We start from the raw sequence: 27427 nt of genomic DNA on the forward strand, positions 1-27427 counted from the left end.
TTTAAGTCCAGAAGCCTATGATTAGTACTACTTATCTATTTTACTTCTTGAACATCTTGGCTTCTCAAAGTCTTGTGGATTATTTCGATGTGTTAATGTAAGTATTCTAAAAGCATTTTCCAGATGTCCCTAAGGCTTTCTTTTGTACTGCAAACAGGATGTATTGTGGGTCATGTTCTGGATTCTTGTCATCATACATATATGGGATAGGGCAAAATTTGTGCTACACGGCACACAAACCTTTGATGCTCGTGTAGATTTTGTATATCTAATCTTAAGGTTATGCTTAGACTACACATTCTTCTACCATTTATTTACTGTATCCTAACAATTCCTATTAAGCGTTTCAAAATTTTTATCTCATACCTAAGAGCAGGAATCTTTTTTTGTCTGTTTCACTGTTAAAAAACCCCGTACTTTTATATAGTGAATATTATTTTGGTTTTCGAGGTCTACAAACCTGTTTATCCCTGAGGTTACTTACTCTATAGGATCTTAACAGTAATCATTGTAATATTCACGCTGAGAACTCTCCAGAAATTTAACTTCTGAACTTGCATTCCTTGACTTAATTTGAAGATACTGAAGAGTGCTCTCAAAAAACTTCCTCAAGTACTGGTTCTTAACTTGAAGTAGTTCTTCACTAAGCCAATCTCATGGGGGAAAATGAAATACTGAGAGGGTTTTAACATTGTACAGGTACTACTTGCTGTTAGCTTGATACAATAAGAGCAATGTATTTGTGAGCCAAATATTGCCGTTATATCAAGATTCCAATCCTGTCCTACTTTCTTGCTGTGACAATTCTAATGGTGCCTGTTACAGTAAATTCCAGCACCTGAAAGAGCTCTTGTAATAACGTGTTGCCTGACAGGTGGCTACATTACAGAGGATACCGAATAATAAGAGTGTTTCTATCATAGTACTATCTAGGCAGTACTTTTGAGATCCACATTATAGATTTTTGTTCTGGTTTATGTACTTAAATATTTCAGTTTCCATGACTTTTAAAAATGTTGATTGGATCACTCCCTTCTAATTAGCTCATTCAAGAAATGCATGCACTGATCTAGGTGTTGCAAGTTTTGACATAAAGTTGGATTCAATTTCTGTTTACAGACTTTGTGATTGAATATGAAGATGGGCTGCATGAACCAGGAGTATGGCATTACCAGACGGAAGTTCCTGGAACTCAGACAACAGTACAGTTGAAGTTGTCTCCGTATGTCAACTACTCATTTCGTGTGATAGCTGTCAATGAAATTGGAAGAAGTCAGCCAAGTGAAGCATCTGAGCAGTACCTGACAAAACCTGCAAGTAAATAGCTATTACTGCTCACCAGCGATTGATTTATACTAAATGGCATCGAATTTGCTTGGAATGCAAACAGCAGTCATTCTTGTTCATGTGTAAATATTTTATTTTTAGGCCCTGATGAAAATCCTTCTAATGTACAAGGGATAGGCTCAGAACCTGACAATTTGGTAATAACATGGGAGGTAAGTTTGGTTTTTGATATTTCATGTGTTTGTTTTCAGGTCTGTGAGTAGCATTTTTTTCTTGACAAATAATAATGATCTAAATGTGAACACAGTATGAGCATAACCAACATGTTGCTCACTTAAAATGTTCTTGAAAAAGAGTAAAATCTAGATATTTTCCTGTCTTCATTTTCAGGGAAAAGTTGTATGCATTATGAAAAAAAAAATAAATTAAATTAAGGTCCCATATTTTTCTTAAGTGATTTCTCAAGATAAGCCATTAATCTGATAATACAGGATGTATTGCTGCCAATTAAGGAAAACTTAAATATGTAAATTGTGGTTTATCTCAAGTAGAGTCCTATTTTTAGAATTAATTCTAATGTGAATCCTAATTCTACCCTCAACTTTTGTGATAAACTAAATATTGTTTAGTGTTCCACTAAAAAACTTTTGTGGCAAAGTTTTCTCTGTCATGCCTTTACTGTTGTGACAAGAACTCAAGGAGAGCAATGTAAAACCAATTTCATATCCCAGGCAAGAAACATTGCCTAGGGAACACTGTTTATGGAGTGTTGGTGTAAGTCTGGTTTTGCTTCTCCGACTTCTTAAGAGATGTTTGAAACCAAAATATTTATACAAAAATCACAAGCTTGCATGAGCAGAGTCCCCATTCAGTGTGATTTTTACTAATGAATGAAAAACAACTGAACTGACCTCCTGTAAAAGCTGTGTAGCTTGGAAATTTCAGCAGTGTTTTTCAGTGACAGAACACAGTGGTAAATTTTCAGTGAAATTCCAAAGGAGAATCGGTAAATTCCTTTGTAACTTTGGATTTTTCAGATGCTTCAGAATATTTTTAAAAATACTTCTTTTCATTTCAGTCTTTAACAGGTTTTCAGTCTAATGGACCAGGACTTCAATACAAAGTCAGCTGGCGTCAGAAGGATGTTGATGATGAATGGACATCTGTTATAGTTGCAAATGTATCTAAATATATTGTATCTGGTACACCAACTTTTGTTCCCTATGAAATAAAAGTACAAGCTTTAAATGACCTGGGATATGCACCGGAGCCATCAGAGGTGATTGGACATTCAGGGGAAGACTGTAAGTTTTGTAGTTTGACGCAATTGTACTAATTAAAACCAACTAGATGTGTAACCTAAATGGGTATTTAAAAGACTAAAGGATTGAGAAAGGGATGTAGTAGTTTTTGTTTGGTTTGGTTTTTAATTAATGTGAAGTAATTTGGAGATCATAAGGCTTTCTAATGCTCTGTAGTATTAATCCTGAGGTCAGAATTTTATTTTTTTAACCTGTTCCTTGAGTGCAAAGACACTCATTCAGAAAAATTATGTTCGTGTGGTGTCTTATTCTAACTAGGTACTTGTTGCATCCTTTCCACACAGTGCCAATGGTTGCTCCAGGCAATGTTCAGGTTCATGTTATTAACAGCACATTAGCAAAGGTGCATTGGGACCCAGTTCCACTAAAATCTGTACGTGGACACCTTCAAGGGTACAAAGTAAGTACAGTCAAAAGTTTTCTGTTCCTTGCTTGTTAAAATGGTTCACTTTTCCTATATGAGACTGTACCCAGGTTGAAGTAACCTGATGTATAAGAGGACTCTGGCTTTTCAGTGATCTCTCACAAGATTTGCTGACACGAGCAACAGCATTCCAAGCTCAGTAATGTTCCAGCCTTCTAGTATTAGCCTCCTGTGACATTGTCCTTGAAGAAGAATGTGGTTTTTGCAATTAAGTTAACATACGTTATATAGATAAAAAAAAGATAATGGTTTTACATGTCTTATTCCAAAAGTATGGAATGAGGAGAAATACTTTCTGTAGGAGTCTCTTCTAGGTCTAATGCTAAGATTACTAATATTCTACCATAATATGATTAGTTGTGTCTTTAATTCTGAGTAACTGGCCAGTAATTCTACCATAACATGTTTAGTTGTGTCTTTAATTCTGAGTCACTGGCCAGTAAACTGCTGGTTTATGCTGGATGCTGTGTCTTTTTGGAGGCGAGAAAATAGCTCATTTTAAAAGCAGAAGACAGGAAATGGCAGAAGATTTGGAGTGCACATATAATTGAAGGAAGCTTAGTGTATTTGCTGGTTTGATGGTAACTGATAAGACTGTGTTGGAGACAGAAAACTGCAGTTAATACAGAATGGGAGGCAGGACTTCAAGGTTAGAAACTGGGGGAACTGGTGTCCCTAAAGGACAGGGAAAATCTGATGGGAAAAGTTACTTCAGTGGTTGCATTAGAAGCCTATCAGAAGAGAACCAAGACTGGAAACTGTAGAAGCACAGTAGACGTGGTGAAGAGTGGAATGAAATGATATAGTGACTTCCTGTGAGACAATAGATGACAATAAGAAAAAATATTACTTCTTTGTTCCTCTGCAAGCATACTAATAAATATGTTCTAATGAAACAGACTAGTTATGCAGTCCAAACTAGGTTACTTTGTAAGATAGACTAATTTGAACTACTTATGTTTAAATGAAAGGAGAAAAAAGAAATATTTGAAAAAGGAAAAAGTATGTAAGAATATTTGGAGGAGAATTAACATACAATTGGAGGAGAATTAACATACTTACAAAATGGGAGACTAGCATTGCGGAGCTTTGAAACTGACCCTCAGTGCATTATAGCTGGTTACCACATGAGTGTGAGTTCCTGGTATGTGGATGTCACTTACCTGGCACAAAATATCACCATCCAGAAAGACTTACTGTAGTTCTATATGTGCTAGCATAAGTATTTGTAGTTAGTTTGGTGCTTTGCCCTACATAATAAACTCAGCTGAGGAATAGTCTGTTAGATGTTTATCCGTTAGATGAGAGTCTTATATCAACCTGGTATTTCACACAAATAGGCAACCAAAAGAAAATAACCATTATGTGAGCGAGTATTAAAGAATTAGAATTTAGTGAAGTTAATCCTTATTAATAATCTAGTTACAGCAGTGCTAATGCTTGTAATCTAAATCACCAAATTTCCGTTAAACATCATGAATAATAAAAAAAAATAAATACATAGACACATGTATCTATCCATACATAAGGTGTTAAGTTCTCACTTTTCAAAGGCATGGTTGCAGTGAGTTATCATCCCAAATTTAGGTGGAAATTTCTTTTTCCTCAGACTTAAGACTCTCTAAGAGTCATTTTCTGTCTTGCATTTTCTAGTGGGTGGCACACTTTCCTCTCCAGTTCGTCTGAGGAGTTATTTGTGCCATGATTACTTCTGTTTAGTGTGTTAGTTCTTTGTATATAGGATGATCTTTTTCTGTAGAGGAGAGAACGACATAATTACACAAAGGTAAGCAAAACTGAAGCTAAAATAAGTTACTCAATAATCATAAATGAAACAAGCTCAACACCACAGGATTGACAAGAGACCTGACCACTGAGTATGTTTGGTGTGACAGCTGGGACAAATGAGACAATGGTATATACCAGCTGCAGATGCAGCAAAGGTTTCTTAATTTTTTTCACAGATGTAACTAAATCAAGCTAAAATTGGTTAAAAACTAGACAAGGCATAACAAATCCTAGCACCTAGGGTAACTACTGTTATAAAGGTTTTTCTGAATTCAAGCTGAAAACTTTTTGTGGATGCAGAGTATTCTTTAAACATCTTAATTATCAACACAGCTTACATAGCACATGACTCTCTCTTTTAAAACACATCTGCAAAATCCTACTAGCTAATTCAAGCTTTCCTAATTAATCAAATTATTTCAGACAGTAGCCTAATATGCAGTGTTGCATTAGGGACGTGTTTCTTAATAAAGAGAGAGATGTTTTCCAAACACTCACATCATGAAGACAAATGTATGAACAAAGCAGGATAACATTTAGCTGGCAGCAGTCTACAGCACATCACTCGTTTCTTGCTCTTTTATTAATCTAGCTCTTACTCAATATACTATGATACTAAAAAGCATTTCAATCCTAAGAAGCAATTTTAAAAAGAATTCTTTTCACTGCTTCACTGCTGCCATTTTTTTCTCATTATTCTTATGAATTCAGTGCTTATTTAGTACAGCATGTGAAAAATGTAGTCTCATTTACTATCATTTTCCTCTTCCAAATCGCTGCTTACCAAACCCAGCTTATTAAAGCTTTCATTTAATTTTAGCCTGGCTAGTGACAGATGATGACCCAATTATAACCAAGTGCTTTGTGAAAAGTTACTGGATAAAAATTATTAAAATACCACGAACCATACCTGATGAGTTTTGATACTAATAGTACCAACACTTGAAGTTTTTGTTAGCTTGTAAATGGCTTTCTACACTAGTTGGTAGGGTGAGAGCTACAGGATGACAGCTGGCAGTATTGAAAAGAATTAACTCAAGCCATGTAAAAGACAGTGATGCTTAACAGTGATTAGAGTGAGATGATACGCTGTTAGCAATAGAAAGCTGGTACTAGCACAACATTGCTTTATAAGCTATCTAGTTGGGCTATTTAAGTTTTAACAGTTCCCTTTTTTTAATTCATATGTGAAATCCCAGCCTCCTTAATTAAAGAGGTGTTTTGCAGTTGGCCTACATGGAACCAGAATTTTACCCACTTATATTGCTCTATCAGTTTTAGTGTGTGATCATGCATGCATGTAAATACTGTGAAAAATGAGTAATGATGTATTTGAAGGTCTTAGGAGTAACACAAGTCTCTGTAGGGGCAGCTGTTAGCCTCTTTCCAGATACCATGCTAGAGAGACTGTGTAGTAAAGACAGTAATTAGGTAATTGCTAAGTCAAGGTAATTACTTCTGAGTCTCACCTGTAGTTTCTTAAGAACTCAATTATCAAAATGGACACCAGAATCAGCTTTGAGGTCTGATCTAATTGTCACATGAAGGAAGGAATAGTCTTCCTGTGCCTAAGTGGAGATCATTCCATGACTGTAACCTCAGAATCCCTTCAGAACTAGTGTGCTTTTCCAGCCTAGACATATCTTTTGGTTTCTTTCCCATTTAAAAATATCCACTTGGCTTCCATATCACAGAGAATAGCATGGTCAGGTGTGTGACATAACAAGGTGACAAAGTGCAAGTCTACTTTGGAAGCTGTGTAGACATCTTACTGCAAAAATGGTTGGCAAGAATGGTTCTGCCTCCCAGGTTGACTTGCTTAACACGAGGGCCATCACAAACTAATGCATTTGCCAACCAGAATTTGTATCACACTGGCTTTGAGCATTAGCAGAGCTGTCAGGTGATCGTCTTCAACCAGTTGTGTAGATATGATTATTTCTGGAAAAAGTCTTTTTCTGGAGCAGGAAAGCTCTATGCTGTGTCTCACCTGAGCTTATTAAAATTGCAGTTTTTCCTATCTGTAATTCATGGATACTCATGAAAAAGCTTAAAGCTTGTAAAATCAAAATACCTAAACACTCACTGTAGATTTCCTTTTGTCTTTAGGTTTACTACTGGAAAGTGCAGAGTCTATCCAGAAGGAGTAGACGGCATGTAGAAAAAAAGATCTTGACTTTCAGGGGAAACAAGACTTTTGGAATGTTGCCAGGGCTGGAGCCCTATAGTTCTTACAAGCTGAATGTTAGAGTTGTTAATGGTAAAGGAGAAGGACCAGCAAGCCCAGACAAAGTATTTAAGACACCTGAAGGAGGTATGAAATTAGAAAGCTAGAGAATAAATTAAATGTGGCATATTCAGAAACAGCACACTAGGTGTGTAACTGCTGAATTTGCATCTCAGACATCATAAAATAATAATCTGAATCTATACAGTGATGCAGAATGAATAATTCATGAGCTGTTTTAAGTTAATCTACTTTGTAGTTACTGTGTATTCTTCTTAAAAGTTCCTAGCTCACCCTCCTTTTTGAAGATTACCAACCCCACGTTGGACTCTCTGACTTTGGAGTGGGGTTCCCCTACCCATCCAAATGGTGTTTTGACATCATATATACTGAAGTTTCAGCCAAGTAAGTTAATTATGAATATATAACTCTAACTCAGACAATATGTCTACCAAATAGCAATCCAAGAAAAAAATTATGTTGAGTTTATACTGTAAAAAATATACAATTGCATTGTAGATGTCAAGTTTGAAAAAGATAAATGTATTTTGACAATATAAATGACTCGATTCAGAAAACTTCACTTGCTTAAGATCAGCATTTTTCCATTACTTTTATTTCTCCAAATCATGCTTCACAGAAGATCAGAGCTGAAGTCCTACATATAATTGACAGCCAAATTAAAAGCAAGATACTACCAGTTACTAACCCTGTATTCTAACTGTAGTGGAAATATCATCATAAGTAGATCAAGATACATCCAATTATTTTGTTGTCTACTTCTTCAGTTTTCATGGTATTCTAATTTTAAATTGAAAAAAAAATCATAAATGTGCCATTTGCTTATGTAATAGCTATAAACCACTTCCTTAGGATCCCCATGCCACTGCTTACTTGCCCAGAAATTTGTCAGCAGTGACACTGGATATGGAGAGATTTGTGTACATGGGACAGTTTAAGAAAGTATAGGCATACTGAATTTATTATAAGGCAGCTAGTTTAGACTTTGAGAATATTTTAAAGATTTATGTTTCCAATGCATGTAAGTTCAGATGATTTGATGTGGACTCAGTTGCCTTTGATTCAGATACTTAGGAGAATGGGACTTGAATTTAAAAGACGTGTAGGGGTTTCCCATCTCCCTGTTGAATTTTAGCCACTTATATAGGTTATTTTTATTCAAAAGTGATTTTCCTTTGAAACTGCAGATTATCATTAATGTAGCCTGAAATTAACAGTGCAGCAAACAAAACAAATCAATATAAACAAAAAGCCTGTTTTAACACAATGGTAATATAGGCAATTTTCCTAACTAACTCTGTCTTTTTTTTTTAACAGTTAACAACACACATGAATTAGGTCCCTTGGTAGAGATAAGAATTCCTGCCAATGAGAGCAGCTTGATATTAAAAAATTTAAATTACAGTACACGGTACAAGTTTTACTTTAACGCACAAACTTCAGTTGGATCAGGAAATCAGATAACTGAGGAAGCAGTAACAATTATGGATGAAGGTAAGATGGGTATGTATACAGAAAACCCATTCAGTTTAGAAACCACTGCAGATTTTATTAAAAACATTACTGCTACTTCCTTCCTTTAAGCAAATAGCCCATAGTAAAATTTTATCTAGAGATCTCATAACTGTATTATACACTAATAAAAGATTTTAATTTTTAAGAAAATATGTGCAAAGCCTTTCTGCTATAGTGGAAGCCCCAAAAGAGACATAAAGCCACGAGTTTTGATGTAAATTTACAAGATCTAAGACTTTGGCCTTTCTGGGCTGCACAGTTTCATATAGCTTTACATTTTATGGGATGTTCCTCCATTCATCTGTTTTGCTTCATTGACCTTCTCTGGTCACAGAGAACAGTAATGAAATGATGGGCTATATGGCTGGAGGAAATTACTTATTTTTTAAAGTACACAACAGCTTCTGTGAGGTCAAAACTTCTTTTCACAGAGATGGCAAAAACTGTAACTTCAGAAAAGCTGCAGAAATATTTGTCAAATATGTCATAAATTTGTCATCAATTGCCCCAAGTAACTCGTGACTTTGGGTAATATTAAAATTATTCAATCCTGTCACTGTTGATTTTTACATTTATAACCAACTCTGCTTTTGGCAATTCTTTTTTCGAAGATGTTCATTTTAAATATGATAGCTCAATAAAATAAGAGTAATTTAAAGCAAAAAGGGAGGTTGGGGGAAAGCATTTAATGATTTCACACAGTGCAGTAGTAGAAGTCTATTTTGATATGTCTTTTCATGTATTTTTATTTTTAGTAAAATTATTGTTTATTGGAATTGCTGTATATGAGTTGATATGCAATTTCTCTAATAGTGTATTAAGGTTGCATATGAACTACATTTATTTTTTGATCGTGAATCTTAACAAGCATGAGCTATAAAATTTTGTAAATGCATGTATATTAATTTTTGTCTTGTAATAGTCTGTCAGTGTTCAGCATTCAGTTTTCAGCATTCAGTGTTCAGTGGATTGTTTCTAATTTATTAATACATGTTATCAAGTCTGCATGCTTTCATGATTTATAACGAAATTATATATGTATGTTCCCTTTGGTGTTGTATCTAATTATATAGTGTTCCTATTCTTGTTTTCCTCCATTAAAGCTGGTATTCTCCGTCCTGCTGTAGGTGCAGGCAAAGGTAAAATGAAACTGCATGATTTGTTAATGTGTGGATTTTGAAGTGTTGCAAATGGGGAAATTGCAGTGGTAAGGACAGAAAGTCTTGGACTACACATTGCTACACAAATATTAATTAGTGCTGGAAGAAAACACTTTTGGGTTTTGTTGTTTTGTTTTGGCTTTTTTTTTAAAAAAAAAAAAATAAGGGAATCCAGAATGCCTATTAACACCTTTCATGTGTTTATTTTGCCACAGAGTTCCAGGGGAATTCATTAGCTTTGCTTCAGCAAAGTCTAATTATTTCTGAACATTTAACAGATGTATGTCACTGTCATAAATATTCAGGATCCAGGTGCACTAGCACTGATTAACTAGAGTAGAAAAAACATCATTTTGCAAAGACTTTTTAACTGCTGGTGCCATGTGTATTTTTTTGTTTTTAAAAAGTAGGTGCGTTCTTGTTCTCACTACTAATTAATGCTACTGATTTGATCACATTTATTTAATTTGCAAGCCAACTGGGCATAGGAGGCAGATGACTGACAATACCCTCTGCACACTTCTCAGTGTGACAGTCAGATTGACTATACGGGCAAATGGCCTCCTGCTCTCTTAGGTTCAGAGATCTTGGGAGTGAGCGTTTGAGGATATTTCAGTGAGTGGAACTTATTTTCATCCTTATTCTTGAATTCAGTAATATTTAGTTCTTTATGATTTGCTTCTTCTGTCAAACAAGGTATTCTTCACTTTTTTTTATGAATTTTGATACCTTTACCGTCAACAGTCCTGAGGACTGTTGGGTAGCCATAAGTCAGAAAGGTGTCCTTTTATCACAGAGGTGTTATTAACACTAATGGGCGTCTGTGCTTCAGATTCTCAGACTGAAAACATCCCAAATCAAACTCTGTACATGAAACACACAACAATTTTTAGACATTTGCAAGAGACTAGCATATGTTGTTTTACATCTATATTCTTTCCACTTGATGATCAGGTATTTTGAATCATAATGGGCATAAAAAAGATTGTCATTCATTCAGTCTGGTATAAATCAGACTATATATACATGTATGTATACATTTATGCATATGGAACATATATGTATATATTTATACGTGTAGATATATATATTCTAATAACAGTTGCAGTTCTAGTAAATGTATGGAGTTATGGGTTTACTTTACTGATAAGTCTTTCTTACTGTTTTTTAGTCTAGTTGTATCTGAGAAGTCAGCACAGATTGGAACAATCAAGTTGGCATGTAGTCCTGGACATTAACAGCAGAAATGCAAATTAAGTTCTCATTATTTATAGTTGACTATAAAAACTCATAGAAGGAAAAACGGATTCTCTGTGTGAAACTGAGGTCTAATTATAGCTGTCACAGTCTGTGGCTAGCCGAAAGCATCTTATTTGTAAGATCAGCTGGAGCAGCTCACGTTTCAGAGCTGTCATCTCAGATTCTCTGAAAATGAAGCAGATGTCTTCGTTTGGTTCCATGCCGTTTATGGTTTCAAAGTTTTCACATATTCGTGTAGCAACTAGCTCTTACAATTGCAAAGAAAAGTTTGGAACTGCAAAAAGGACAGAATGAAAGCTATGACATCTGTTAGGGCGTCTGAGTTGCTGCGTGTCTGAGATGAATGTTCTCAGTGGTTCCTTACATTAATGTGCTAACTGTTTTGCTACTGTTCAATGGGACAATGAGGAGTTGTATGTTCTCATAAGTGGGTAGATTTGGAAGACAGCAATAGCCCACTGAAGAATAGCCCACTAAATAGCCCACTGCTATACCCAGCAGTGAATTTTTACTCCTCTGTTAAGTTAAGGGCAGGAGGGACTTTATATACATATATATACAGTTCTTACTAATGTAGCCACAAAACCAAACCAAGGAGAAGGTGAAGCTTAGATGCTCCCAACCTTTTTGTGGCCTATCAAAAATATCTCAGGGTTTTTTTTGCCTTGAGAGGCAGAAGTTGTCAGAAGAACATAGTTATCTTCTCTCTTTCAATTTGAGCACATTCATCTTGGAAGTTAAGAAGTTGATAGGTCCCAGATTCAGCCAGCCTAAATTGCGCTGAAACTCTTTACTGGGTGTTTTCTACTGGCTAGCTGCCCCTGAAGACCTGCAGCCAAACAGGTCCTGGAGGAATTCAGGTAATCTAAACCTGAATGAGCTGTGCAACTTGGGACATACTACATTCTCAGAATAATTCTATATGTTAAAATGCAGAGGCAAATATTGCTGTGATGAATCTAAGGATCTTAGATTGTCTCAATAGTTTTATTGTAGTCCTGAAATACATTCTCTGCCTCTTGGTACCATGAGTCTTTTACCATCTTTTTAGACAGTCATGGGCCCTTCATTGTACTGTAGTCTTCTATTACTTTAAAAACAAAGTAACAACAGTCTGCTTACTGCTACCCTGGACTCTTAATATTTGTCCCACCTGAGTTTGTATGATTATGACGACTGCACTGGTGTTAAGTAAAAAATAAGCAGTGCATTCTAGACCAATGATAGAGGAGCTGTAGAGAAGCAAGTTTTGTGTATTTTTCCTGTAAGTTAAAACAATAGTTTTAGGTGAAACTGTGGAACATGAGGTCAAGGCTAAGGGATTTAGATAAAGGATTTTTTTTTCCCCCCATAGCTTGAATAGAACTTAGAAACTCTACTGAAGTGGAGGACAATACAAGGAGGAAAGTATTGTCTCCCTGTAATATAGGAACCATCCTAATAAAAGATGTTCTTTGGACAAATAGTGCCATTGCATAGAGTAGCAGAAATGTAAGGAATCTTGGCAAGTGACAGGAACTGTTGTTTTTTCTTTTCTAAGAGAAATTTAACTAACAGAGATTAATGTCATTCTCTCACGAGCCTACATCAGACATTTTACTAGAAGAGCAATCTATCCTGTTATATTTGATACTATTTGACTTGCCCTACATTTTTATCTTTCTATTACTGTGATGTTATGAATTACTTGTATTTGATCAAATTGTGGCACTACAAAGAAAAGATCATTGTTTTTCTTCTTAGCAACCTGTATTCTAAATGTGTTTGAAAACTGCATAATGTATTATACCCAGTATTAGATAAGCAGTATGCATTGATATTGCCATTTATGTATTGACATCTAATGACAGGCATGAGGTAACAGAGGTTGGGAAAAACTGGGGAGTAAGAACCTGGTTACACATAAAGTAATAATGATAGCAGCTGGAAAGTGACAATCACTGGAGTCGAGTCTTCCTACCCTTTTCCATTAGAAGTTTTAAATAACTGGACTATAGAGGGGAAGGAAGAGAATACAAATTTGACCAGTGGTAGAAATGAAAGTTGCTGATGAAAATAAACAGTCACAGGGCCTTATTATTGTGTTTGTTGTAAGCCAAAATGTAGGAAGTCATGCTATGACACATCAGTCTCTACATATCACAAGCCTTCTTGCTTTTAATTTAGTCAACATTTTTACTTGAAAGCAAGGTCTTGTAGTCAGCATGCACACAGACACTGGTTACTGGCACTCCTGAGTTGTAGTTGAAATAAGGTTGTGAGATCACAGTTACCTTTAATTGAAGCTAATGCTTCCTATCGATATGGTGCTCAGCCTAGTCTGCCTTCATTGTGAACTTCAGATCTCAAGTATTATTGATAGAAATACTTCTCTTGCAAGAGAGAAAGCAAGTAGTATAGTCTCTGGGTTTGATACTATTCTTTTTTTCTGACTGAATCTCCAATACATAGCTCTTCGCTGTAGGCTAGAAATCATTCTCAGCTGAGTTCATATCTCTGATCTCTTTGTAGAAGATAGGATCATCTCAGCGTTCTTTGTTCTTTAAATCATTTTCCCTGCCCACCATCTCTTTTTCCTCCCTCTTTGAATCACTTCACACAATGTCTCCATATTTTTTGTTAGTAAATTCAAGTTGCTTTTTCTTTTCAAGTTGGTTGTAGCATTTTTGTACTGCTCCTTCAGCCACTCTCCCTGTGGACTTCTCCATGAAAAATCAGTGTGATTCTTTCAGTATAGCCTACTATGCATAATGACTGTTTTGTCCTCTTTTATGTCTACTGACAACAATGATGGTGTTTTGCATGCTAGACTAGAGAAAATGATGATTATTGCAATGCAAAAATTCCTGCAAATAACTTTTGCTTCATAGATGCCATACAAAGTCCATGCCATGCTAAATGCTTATCAGTGAAATGATTTCTTGCATTTCTTCTTTGTTTTCTGTATTTCTTTTAGTCAGGAATGCTCTTGCAGTGGCCTAAATAATCTTAGAAGTGACTAATGCCCTATTTCTCACTGCCAGAAATGGAATCCACTGCTGCTGTTATAAGAAGGCTTGAATTTTATACTGTAAAAGCTGTAGGTTAAAAACAAACAAAAGCAACCCCCTTCTCTGTGTCCTACATGCTCTGGCAAAATCTATTACCTTTTTCCTTCATCTTTTCTTGCATGTAGGTGTGGGGTTTTACCCTTGGAATTTATTGTTTTGTCTTTATATATGCATTTTAACTAATAGTCTGCTATATATTGCTTTGTGGTTTTCTTTTTTTTTCAATTTGACACCAATCTTCAAATGTGTACTTGTCACTTACCTGCTATTTTTTTCCTGGAGATCAAGTAAATCCCATGAAAATTCTTAAAGTTTAGTCACTTTGGGGATTATTTAAGTTACTGTTCTGCTGAAATATATCTTGGGAGAGAGAGAGTTCCTATTCTGTTATTAAAAGCTATTCATATCTCATGCCATGTCATATTAAATTGTATTGAATTTGCAGCCAAAGTGTAATTGTGTTATTTGGAGGAACTGTGTTCCTGAAAGGCTGGAAGATTAAATACAACTGTACAAAAAAAACTCCTCTCAAAAACCACTGGAATTAATTTGAAAAGAAGGGAAAATTTTACTTTGAGCCTAGGCCTCTTTCTCAACAATCGGCAAACGCTTTTCTGCCGTATCTCACTACAGGAATGAAACCCTACTCAGAAATGCCAGCTGATTTTGCATTGTATCATAGCATGACTAAAAGAGCTTCATTTACTGGAGGTGGCTGAATAAGTCAGTCTATACAAAAAGTGTAACTTATTAACAATCCATTCCTATCAGTTTTAGAGTGCTTTTGTCAGCACTGCTGCGCTATTATTGTACATGGTTACAGATCAAGAAAGCAGAGTGCTCTGCTACTGAAAAAGCCCTCTTCCCTGAGACAAAGCTTTCTGCTCCCCCCACCTTTTACCAGCTGGCGCTTGCACACACTGAGAATTTCTGCCAACTGACAATTACACATTTAGCATTTGTGAACAGTGCTGGGAAACATATTGAAGAACTAAGAGGTTAATTATAATTACAGGTATGCTGATTGAGAAGACAAGAGTCTGGGTAGATTGGAGACAAGCTCTGTATGTTGTAACTACTTAAGCTTTAGGCTTTCATCACCTCAGGATCCATCAGCCATCTTTTATCTTCTTATGTGTGTGTTCATGTTGCAAATATGGCACTTTTAACAGACTTAACTAAAACTCGCCAGGCCTGCTGGAAAATTATGGCAAGCAGTATTGAAAAAGAGGAGGAATTACATACATAATGATTTTTTAAATAAACGTGCTATTGAACAGACTTCACGGTGCACTGTACTCAGTAGGAAAAAAAACCCACCAGAACTTAAATCTGACCAAATACTATGCATGGATAAACCTATACAAACAGACATTGGTAAGAATCAGATAATAGTACATGTGATAAATGTAAGCATATATCATTCACTTGAAATGGTTTAGAAACTAAGACACCAAGAGAATAAAGGTAATTTTCAGAGTGAAATTGTTACATGCAGTCAGATGGATGAACAGAAAGACATTTAGCAGATACTAGGTCTTCAGTCTAGCAGCCAACTCTTTAATCAGTGCAGAAACTGGAAATTGGAGGTGGAACACACCCCCTTCCCCTCCAAACCACATGATAAGATGGAGGTTTTACAGGAAAGGTGATCATCGAATTTGCTTAGTGGTACAGAACCTATTTGTCATATTCTTTCACCCCCAGGGGCTTGGGCATGAAGAGGGAGAAGTTAGGTGTAGTTCTGTGGCACCTCTTTGCAAGAGTTTGAAACAAATTATTTCCAGTAGTTTCTTCTGTCTTTAATATTGGTGACAAATATCAGTCATGGAATCATAAAATTGTTTAGGTTGGAAAACACCTTAAAGATCATCAAGTCCAACCCTTAAGTTAGCACTGCCAAGTTCACCACCAGTTGTTAGACAACTTTTGAGGAAAAACAAAATCCATGGAAATACAGGTTTGAGAAAAATATGAGTTAATAAAACAAAACAAAAGTTGTATTTCAAATACAAACCAGTTGTTTTCTTGGCACAGAACAAATGCTTCAATGCTGATTGTAACTAACACCTGTTCCTCTGTGCAAATGAGGAAGTAAGTTTATGTATCCTGTCTGCAATCTCACACTGAATTTCTTTCTAAGTTTAGAGCCTACTATTCTTTGCTCTGGCTGTCTTCAAGTGGTACAGAGAAGCAGAATCTAATCCCCTTGCATTACCATATTGTATATGATTACATGCTAGATTTCCCATAGACAACCCTGGCTCTGGTATTTCTTAGGGGTTTTGTTGTTGACTTATCCGTTAGTGAAAGAAGTGGTATATGAAATATATAAGCATAACTTACCTACAAAGACATCAAATGTGGGAGAAATTAATTAATACAAATTAATTCAACATACAGTTGAATGGGTACTACTGGAGTAGAGTTAAGAAGAAAAAAGTGATGCAGGTTTGGGGATAAAAAGTCTGATATTATTAATATTTGTAATCATGTGAGAATTCATGATATTTGCATCATGTAGGTATTTTTTAAGAAGACTCAGAAACTGTAGCTTTCTAGACATGGTACTGCTATTATTTACCCAATGTTAGCGGCTTATATACAGATTTATTTATTTTACTCTGCCTGAGTAAGCCATTTTATCATTGAATCTAATTTGGAACTTCTTCCAGTCAGCTGTATGGACAAGGCCACCCTGTTTTAAGGAGAAAATAATTAAAGTACATAGATAAAATATGTGCAGCACCTCTTGCCTTGACAACAGGACTTTTGCCAATTTTATTTTCTGTTTTAGCGGATGTCATGGGAATTCTGCTATTTGCCTTTACCGAGACTAGGTTTTTACCTTTGTTTCGTGATCCTTTGGGAAGTATTTTTATGTTGTTTCCAGCATAAAAGATATTTTTAGCAGGATAGAAATGCCAGAGGCATACCGAGTGAGGCATTTTCATTGAAAACTAATTTTCTTGCCTTTGAAAAGCATCCTCTTGTATCTGCACTATTACAATATTAGTAATATTAAAATCTATTTTTCTTTATTTTTCTATATTGACCCAACAAAAATACTGAAAATTATGTCCATTTTTGATAAGTATAACTGGAGAATGAAGAATTAAGGTATGAGCAAAGAAGGGGCTAATTTGAGGCTGCTGAAGACAGCAGCACTTTTTTGCATAGATTTCTGCTTTATGAATACCTATGAAAAGTACTGTTGTCTAACAGGAATGTCAACAGTAAGACACAGTACCTTAACATGAGCAGCTTGCATTCCAGTGATTTGTGTCCTTCACACCAGAGTGTTTTGATATTGGCTTTCCAATATCGGATGCCTAGTGTTCCGGTGTCTGAAGATACCAAGAATCCATAAAGTTAGTGAAGCTGATTTCAGAAATGTTCTGTGAAAGTGAAACTGTCCATACACACGTACTTCAGTGTGTTTTCAAATATATGTGTCTTAGTTAGCTGTTTCATATTTTAACAAGTAAATCTAATTGAATCCTGCATGAACTTAAGAGTGTGCATGTGTTATTCATGTAACAGGTAAGGTTTTACTGTATTATTTGAATGTTACTTCTTGATGCAAAGTGTTTTTACTCTTTATTCTTTCTTTCCTACTGTCTCTGATGGTGAAGGATATTCAGAAACCCTTTTTGCAACTTCCCCAGTCATGCACACTGTCCGTCCAACATTCTATAAGGGTATTGTCTTCCTTTTTTATCATTATCAATGCAATAGAGACAAAATCCTATAAGGGCTTGCGGTTGAGGCATTTGCAATCCATTCAGTGACACGTGGCATAAAGGGAGGTGTGTATCACCTTTGTAAGTCTGTTCCCCTTACCCTGACAATGTTCTCACTTTCCAGCTGTCTGCATTTTACTTCTAGATGAATAGAAATAACATTTTCCAGAATTTTGGCAATTGAGTACTTTTGAGTATTTGGCAGTTTTCCGTTTACAGGGCATGCTCAGTGGAGTACATATATTACATTTTATGATTTCATAGTGTGGTAAATGCCTAGGATTCAATTACCAAATATACTACGTCTGTCACTAATTTCCAATAATGGAAACAATGACTAACGTAGTATGCTTTCCCTGTATATGGTCAAAATTAACATTGTAGCTTCTTAAAATTTTTTTTTTTAATGTTTGAAGTCACAATTTCGTATTCTGTTTTGTTTTTCTATTGTGTATTCAGTGCAACCACTTTATCCAAGGATCAGAAATGTTACAACAGCTGCTGCTGAGACCTATGCCAATATCAGTTGGGAGTATGAGGGACCAGAGCATACGATCTTTTATGTTGAATATGGTGTAGCAGGCAGTAAGAAATCATTTAATTGACTTTTGCTAAAGTGTTCAGATATATTTTCAAAGATTTTTATAGTACATGTGGTCCTAAATTGACTCAGTGTTAATGATACCTCTTAAATGTCTAGAATTTTTAATTTGATCTTGAAGATCAAATAATTTTTATTATAATAAACATCAATGTGTAGCAGGTATTTGATGCTTAGATATAATGTCAGCCTTTGTTCCTTTGTATTATTTTACAAAATCTTTTGAACGTGAACTTCTAAAAATGTAGTTTACGTGAAGTTGTTTATCATGCAGTGATTACATGTGTAAAAATAATATTGCTTGCATTAAAATAAGATATGACGTTTTTCCTAAATTATGGCAAATCCAGGAAAAAAAAAATGATAGCAAATAAAACCAATATTTTTTGTTAAATTAAACCTTAAAGTAAGATGTTAACCAGCTTATGTACTTTTATTGGCATAAAGCAAGGTTTTATCCTTTGATAATACCAGTATTAATTAAAACACAGTTAGCTAATAAAACGGAGATAGTTCTGTTCAAATATTCTGTCCTTCTAAGGTTATGATTAAAGGTGGCTAATATGAAAATCAGAATATAAATACATTTTTCTGGATATTAGTCAAAGGAGCAGCTGAGACTGTGTAAGAAAAAGGTACAAGAGAATGATCAAGAAGTATGGTAGGTTCAGATTTCCAAGTAGAATTCACAGCTAAAGTAAATATTGACTGAAACTACAGAAGTGTAATTTAATTAATTGATTAAAATCTATTTTAATGTATTTTATAATTGCAAGTTCAATAAGCTTTTAAAAAATAAATTAAAATAATATTTCTCTAGTACAATGGAACAAATGCTTAAAATATTTTCATAATTCATGTACAATGTCTTCTTCAATATATTGCATGCAATATATTATTTGAAGTCACACTTTTTATGATTTTATTACTTTTTGATAGACTAGTTATTTTTTCAGCCAATCCATAGTTTAGTTAAGTAACTGTTGATAGTATTCTGTCTAGAAACTTTCAGTAATGCAGAGAAAATTAAAATTCCAATATGTTGTTTTCCTAAAATTTTTGTAGGCAAAGAAGATTGGAAAAAAGAAATTGTAAATGGTTCTCGAAGCTTCTTTGTGTTAAAAGGTTTAACACCAGGAACAGCATATAAAGTCCGGGTTGGTGCTGAGGGCCTGTCTGATTTTAGGAGTTCAGAGGATGTGTTTGAGACAGGTCCAGGTGAGGCACACCGTACCAGTCCTGTATTGAAGTCAGAATTGTGGTAGACAGTGTTGAAACTTTGAACTGCTTCTAACTAAAAGATGTAGCTAGCATCTTTGCATGTTCTTTTTTTCAGAGCAATGTTGAATTATTTTATAAACTCCTAAATCATGCCAGCATATTGTTATGTAGGTTATGAATGTTTTCATCCTTATAATTCACTCTGTGTCTGTTGTTTAAAGTAGGGTTAAGATACTCGCTGCTCACACTCCGTATTTGCTATGCACTGAAGATGACCTGTTTAATTTATTTCTAATTAAAATAATTAGATGGCTGTATTTAAATAACGTACTTTATTAGAGCCAAGTATATATTTTTAAAGCTAGCATTCCGTATGTGATCAGTTTTAATACAAATAATCTGAGCTGAAATGCTTGCACAATCAGAGTACAGATTCAGTTTGATGTTTCATGTAATCTCTTTATACCACTGTTAAGAGATTCCTACTTGCAAATGTTTCTTTTCCTGTCATATACTGGTTGTATATAGATTTTGATGTCACAACTGTATCCTGTGAACCAATAAGTCCGTTTGAGTTCCTTATGTACAAATTTTAGTCATATTTCTTCATAAGCAAATTAGTAATGCTTGTTCATTTAACTGAGGGAAAGGGCTTTAATGGAAGTTTTTTGATGTTTGCTGAATATATCATCACCATCATAGCATGTTCTTGGTCAGCTGTTCTTATTTGTTGTGTATTTGCTAGCCACTTCTGCTCATTTCAAGCATTTTGGTCAGTGCATAATTATTTAGCAGTATCCTCGCCAACTCCAGAATGTTATGATTTAAGAAAGTACTTTAAATACACAAATATGTTCAAACAGTTGTTATAATTATCAGACAACAAACTAAATAATGAATATTCCAGTTTGAGAGTGAGCACTTTCTGAAATCCTAATTTTCTGCTTTGTTTTGTTCCATTTCTGTTCACGGTGTATTGTGTTGCAGGAAAGCTTTGAAAATATGGTGCTGAGTAACAGTGCCAAGTGAATACGTATGGGCTAAACACAGAGGTTATTTATGCCAGAGACAGCTAATGGCATAAAAGCACATATGTAAAGTTTTATGTAAATACACATGCAAAGCCTAAAGCAGCAGTAAAGCAAGGATTAGGTCTATAGTATAATTTGAAACAAGCTGAGTGGAAGCCTTCCCAAAAGCATCTTTCTGCCCAAAAAATACTGAGCCAGTAGATAAGGAATCCTGTACATACCCAGTCACCGTGGCTTGTGTCCTAGAATACTTTAGGAAAAAGGCAATTTAAAGACGTGTTTTTTGGCTTCTTTGTAATAGAAAAGTTCAGTGTGCAGCATTAAATTCTATATATAGCAAAATTCTTATAGAAAAATGTTGTGTCATGCGGTTTCCAGCCTACATCAGAGCTTTTAAACACTGCAAAAAATGAAGTGGATAAAGAGGAGAATATTAGAATATGGGATATGTCCTTAATTATGAATGAAATGGCAATATTTCATATATGAGGCTTTTGCCACATTTTTTTCTTTGACAAGCATTCCTAAAGGGCATCCTCATAGTGTGTGGGTTTATCTTTTTGAGCGTACTAGTACAGTGTATTGCATTGACTCCAGCATTAGCAGTTCACCAAGAATGGAGGTCTTTTTGCCTGAAGCAGATAATTTATTTAATGTAAACAGGAAACATTGTGCCATTTTTAAAGTTGCACTGAGATCTAGAAACCTTTTCCTACTGGATATGCAATAAGTTAAACAATCCAGGAAGCTACATAAGAAAGTTTTTGTGTTTACTCTCTCCCATCTATTTTGCATATTGTTCTGCATGAGTTGTTTTGCTTGATGCTATTTCTTATGACGTCTGAATGTTCAATGTGCTTTTGCATTTTGTCACAGAATGTATTATACAACCTTTAATGCCTTATTATTATGTGCAAAACTCAAAATAATTTTAACCTTAAGGTGGAAATAAAAATTTATTTTAATTTGATTTCTAATTCTGAGGAAGATTGCCATTATGATTTTCTTTTCTTAAAATTGCCATATGTATTTGTACTTATATATAGGATATTAAGTATGTATGTAATATATATATATAAAAGTTGTAAATGTAGAAAATTTAGTGCAAAATGCAAATGTTTAAATTGGTGTGCATGTGAGAAACAGTTTCTAAAGTATCAGAAGGGATAATCTTAAGCAGTGGCTGGGAAATCTCCTAATTGTAGCTCAACAATAACCAGACACATTCATTCATTAGTCTATTTAAATGAAAATTAAGTCATAACTTTGCCCAGTAAGACCAAAAATAGGCAGCAAAATAAGTAGTCTATTTTAGCCTAGTGCATCTACAGTAGAGTACACATTGATCTTCCATGCGAAATGGAGGGTAGAAACTGTCTCCAGACATCAGAGGTACTTCCGACCATTGACAGCTGATGCTTTCAAGCTAGCTGTCTCATCTTTCTCTTAACTAACAAATAACATTGAGACATGGAGTTGAATTCTGTCCTGTAACTGAATATTGTTCCATTTTATTGTTGGCATGCTTGTCAGCCCAATGCAATCTCTTGTCAGCTAGCTGTCTGTCCAGCAAGGCTCAGTTATTGTTCAATGGACAGTAGCAGCACAGGACAATTGTCATCCAACATGTTTTGTAAGGGGAAGAGTTTATGCTGTATCACCTGGAATTGTGTACTCTTGTGATCCTTCCCTCGTAGACATATATTCTCTAAGGAGAGGTGGAAATCTTTGTGGTGCTCTGGAATTTTCACGTTTCTGTGTGTAAAGCTATTCATGCTTTGTGTCCTCCACTTCAGTGGAAGCAAGTCTACAGACCTTTCCTAGCACATATGGGTGAAACGTTTTGCCATGAGAGATGAGAGGTACTCACAGCATCCAAAAAGACTGACTGAAGGTCTAAAGTATAATCTCGTCCTAGAGGGAAGTACTATTGACCCTTAGTAATACCTTAGGTAGTTTACTGGTAGTGAATAATCCAATAATTCGTGAAGCCAGAAGAAAGAACACTGAACTAAAATGCCATATGAGTTATGCATAGGAAGTGTTTTGCATTCGTTATTCATGTGGGAAGTTGACCGTTTGTCTCCATTTCCCAAACAGAGAGAGGACTATTAGGCAACTCTTAGAGATACAAACTCTTGGGTTTGGGGGCTAGAGGAGAAGGTTAAGAACCAATGCTGTCGGTTTGGCTGAATGTCCATCTCTCCACTTCATGTCTTCTCCTGTCTGTAGCACACATTCTTAACTCCTCTCACCTTTCCTGCTTTCTCCCAATGGCAAATCCTAAGACTAGTTGCCTGTAGTGTGTTTCCAGACAGGGGAGTAAAAAGTAAGCTTAACCAGGAAAATTCTCCTGCTGTGTTGAAGACCAGTAGGAGGGATCAAGCCCCAAGACTGCACAGATAATTTCTGTCCTTATTTGTGACTGTAGTTTTTCCTGTTCAGCTTTTAGAAAGAAACAGTGCCAAGGAAAGGCTTCCCAATTGCATAGTGTTAAGCTCTAATACTAAATCATGGCAATCATGATAAATTGTAGGATGAGGTACAAGTTTAAGGAGATGAAGAAAAGATGATGCTTAATAAGGCTTTAAAGGATGCTTCATTGTTGATTTTTAGTTGAAATTGAATGTTAAGGTCTTGAATGACCCATCTGTTTACCCATTTCAGACTAATGGGAGTGTGTTAGCTAATGAGTATTGGCTTTTTATTAATTACAAGAATGCAGTTGAATTGTTTGTGTGAATTATAATTTTCAATTTTGTTTCTGTAGTTTAATTAATGTAAAATGGTTCTGAATAGTTTTGAGGTTTGTGAAAAGCAATGTAGTATGTGTACAGGTTTTGCAAAGTAGCTGCTAAGCTTAAATGTTGATGGAATCTTACATACTCAAAAGTAAGTTCTATGCACATGTACTTGTAAGTATTTTAAATAATGAAAATATTCACAAAATACAGTATCACTGTTTTTCTTAATACTAATTTTCACAGTGAATGTTATTCCTTAATGAACAATGTATACTGGCTATCATTTATTTGAACTAGCATAGCATTTTAATGCAGCAAAGTATCTCATTTTTCTTCTTTTATTCTCTAGCAATGGCAAGTCGGCAGGTAGACATCGCTACTCAAGGATGGTTCATTGGTCTTATGTGTGCTGTTGCTCTTCTGATTTTGATTTTACTGATTGTTTGCTTCATAAGGAGGAATAAGGGTGGCAAATATCCAGGTATGGTACATAACAATGAGAGTAAAAATCATGTATTAGTAATCCATTAAGATAGACCTCAGATTTACTGGAGAAACTACATTTGCTGACAATTTAGATTTGTCTGGTCTATAGGGTAAATCAGTCATCATTTAATAGGCCTGTGAGGAGCAATCTGCCTATTGGTAGAAATTCTTAATCTGTTTAAGCATAAGAAAAGTATCTGCTTCATTCCTGGAGGGTCATATTACAACATTACCACTCTAGAAAGATCTGAGCTTGGTTTGAGATGCTTGGTTTGAGATACTTGGTTGTCCTGCCCCACTTTCAGAAGTCTAGTGCAAATCAGTTGAACCCACTAAAAAGAAATGAATTAGAATATAAGTGTGGAAATATACGAGACTGTAGCTGTCATGTTACTTTAATGGACTGGGAATTCATTTCATACGACAAATCACTTCATGCAGTTTTTTGTTTCAAATACTTTAGTCTTCTTCTCGGAATCTGTGTTATCTTCTCTGCATTTTTGCTGCCAAATTTGAAGTACGATCCTTCATTTCGGCAGGTTTTCTCCTATTAAGTTTTTCTTTATAAAAGTTTCTCTTTTTAGGCTTTTCTTTTTTAGGCCTAGGAAGAGCCAAGCATTTTTTATAATGTGTGACTAAAATTAGAACTATACAATGTATGCCTTCTATCAAAACTCTGATGCATGTGGGTGTACATGTTATAAAAGGCATAAATATGCATATGTACATATCCATGCTTATATGTGTCTTACATATATTGTTCCCCAGTCTTAGACTTGTGTTTATGGGGTAGGTCGATAGACTAAAGCTCTCTTGAAAGGACACTGACAACCAATTTGCAGAGAATAGTAGCACTGCCTAATAGGATCTCAGAGCTGCTGTGATGTACGAGTGGATATGAATGAACTTAAACTGGGCATCAAAGGATATTTTGATTTTTCTTTTTCCTCTGCTACACACAATAGAAAGTATGATTGCTAAGTTTCAAGTAAAATCTTGATTTCAGGAAAAAAAAATCTGTTCTATATTACAGATTCCAAAGGTTTGGAAATCATATAGATATCCAGGCACTGGAATGCTTATTTAATGTCAACTCAAAAGGTTTGGAAATGATATAGATATCCAGACGCTGGAATGCTTACTTAATGTCAACTCAAACTTCTTGAAGTTCATGTTGTTAATTTTGACATGAAAAAAGTAGTTGTACTTAAGAAAGTACAGAAAAAAACTTACACCATAATATGTTTCAATTTCTCCCATTTATTTTGACCAGTGCACTTCTGAAAACTAGTGTCGTTGAATGTTTCAACTTTTCCTTTAAATAGGCAAAGCTTTTACAGCTGATCTTAGTTTAACAGATTATTTTTATAAGAAGATGAAATCACCTTAGTAAGTATAAGAATTCTACTCCACCCAATGTACCAATCTAACCATTTCATTCTTCTATGGAGACAGCAATGATTTTTAGTGACAGCAGAAATTAAGTAAGAGAAGCTTCTGTCCAAACTGCATGTGTCCATGAAGAAAAGGCAAATGATTAAGGAACACAGCATTATATATGAATTGAATGACATGCTGAAGACATCATCTTAAGCTTTTTCCTAATATTTTAATTTTTTAAAGACAAAATGAGATTACAGAGGAGATGGGAAAAGGGACTGTTAGTGGAGAGAGCTGAGAAAAGGGAAGGAACATATGGAGGATGAAACAAGCGAGTGATGGAACTGAAGAGACTAGGGAAGACTCGGAATAAGCCTCCCTCTAGAAGAGAGTAAAACACAATCTGAGTAAAAGCATAGAAGGCAGTTGGGTGCTAAGGTTGTCATTACTTGGTGGAGATCCCCACTATGTCCTTTTTTCTCCGCTTCTGCAGATTTACTAGTTGTAAGATATTATTTTTTTAATACACACATACACATGCATATACACACACATATATAAAAATGCTAGCCATTAAGTAGACACAGTAGACCTTGACTGTGTATAAGATTTCCAGATTCAGTATATACTCTTGTTTATAGCACTGACTCCAGAGCTAATTGTGTTTCTTGTGTCATTGCAAGTGTACTGTTCCATAGATAAAGATAAATGCAAAGCACAACAGTATTAACTCTTATTTTTCGTCATAATTGTAGAATGTCATCATGAGTAGTTTAATAAAAAGAATAAGTTATTTCAGGTTAAAATCATAACAGGCAAATTCATTTCAAGGTGTTACACATTATTGTAGTTACAGATGTAGAAAATACTGTCAGGAATGATTCATATTATCTTGAGTAACAGTGTAAAAACTAATGATATACAGATTAAGTGTTGAAATTACTAGAATAAAACATAAGAGATTGCATATTGAATTATATAACTGTATCTGCCAAACAAGGGCAAAATTTGCTTAGTAGCCAGAAAAACAGACATGAAGAGACAAAGGGAAGAACCAGAAAAGGTAATTATAGAAGCCAGTGAATTATTTTCTCTTGTCAATAATCTTAACCTATAGGAATCATAGAATCATAGAATAACCAGGTTGGAAGAGACCCACTGGATCATCGAGTCCAACCATTCCTATCAAACACTAAACCATTCCCCCTAGCACCTCATCCACCCGTGCCTTAAACGCCTTCAGGGAAGGTGACTCAACCACCTCCCTGGGCAGCCTGTGCCAGTGCCCAATGACCCTTTCTGTGAAGAATTTTTTCCTAATGTCCAGCCTAAATCTCCCCTGGTGGAGCTTGAGGCCATTCCCTCTTGTCCTGTCCCCTGTCACTAGGGAGAAGAGGCCAGCACCCTCCTCTCTACAACCTCCTTTCAGGTAGTTATGGAGAGCAATGAGGTCTCCCCTCAGCCTCCTCTTCTCCAGGCTAAACAACCCCAGCTCTCTCAGCCACTCCTCCTAAGACTTGTTCTCCAGCCCCTTCACCAGCTTTGTTGCTCTTCTCTGGACTCGCTCCAGAGCCTCAACATCCTTCTTGTGGTGAGGAGTATCAGTTGACTCAAGTGCTAGTGGGTTTCTGTGCCAAAGGACACAGTGCTACATAGTTTATGATAGGGACTTGTTATATGCATGGATTTATTCCTATCAGTGAATGATGATTAAATCTATAACAACGATGTGTAGGAGATACAGTGGGTTTAAATTTAGGTTTCGGTGTAGGTGGTTTTTCTTTGCTTTTGATCGTGTTATAGAAAAGAAGAAATGAACAGACCATACCCATTTTTTTCCAATATTCATAATTATTAATATACTATTTAAAATTTCCTGGAAATGGAAGCAGAAAGTGTACAAAGTGACAGTGAACGCAATTGGATATGATTCAGTTTTATCAATCAGTATGAGAGGAATATCAAGAGGAAATATGAAGTATGGATAAGTACAACTAAATTATTTAGCTTTCAATAAATAATAGCTCTACTAATAACATAAGTAAAGAAAGTGTTTCAGTGGACTTTTAACAAAAATTTAGTGCTAGAAATGAAAGGAATAAAAGTTTTACTAATTCAGAATGATGTGGGATATTTTGTACTTGAATTAAAATAAAATTCCATAAGA

General features: G+C 35.2%; 1 protein-coding gene across 33 annotated transcripts in view; it reads left to right on the forward strand.

Annotated features, from left to right (window-relative positions):
* Positions 1-27427, forward strand: part of NRCAM (neuronal cell adhesion molecule) — a 153257-nt gene that overhangs the window by 114682 nt on the left and 11148 nt on the right. For 8 of the 33 annotated variants that reach the window (XM_069851633.1, XM_069851635.1, XM_069851649.1 and 5 more), the window contains 8 exons: positions 1120-1317; positions 1429-1499; positions 2366-2591; positions 2894-3009; positions 6931-7135; positions 7331-7453; positions 8387-8563; positions 23744-23875. In XM_069851633.1, the coding sequence (XP_069707734.1) occupies positions 1120-1317; positions 1429-1499; positions 2366-2591; positions 2894-3009; positions 6931-7135; positions 7331-7453; positions 8387-8563; positions 23744-23875 (1248 nt within the window). Of the gene's footprint in view, positions 1-1119; positions 1318-1428; positions 1500-2365; positions 2592-2893; positions 3010-6930; positions 7136-7330; positions 7454-8386; positions 8573-9687; positions 9724-17689; positions 17756-18256; positions 18383-19463; positions 19617-23743; positions 23876-27427 lie in introns of all 33 variants that reach the window. The other 25 variants (XM_069851606.1, XM_069851703.1, XM_069851445.1 and 22 more) reach the window with 8 other exon arrangements.

The sequence above is a fragment of the Phaenicophaeus curvirostris genome, chromosome 1 (genome assembly GCF_032191515.1).
Source record: "Phaenicophaeus curvirostris isolate KB17595 chromosome 1, BPBGC_Pcur_1.0, whole genome shotgun sequence".
NCBI classification, from domain to species: domain Eukaryota; kingdom Metazoa; phylum Chordata; class Aves; order Cuculiformes; family Cuculidae; genus Phaenicophaeus; species Phaenicophaeus curvirostris.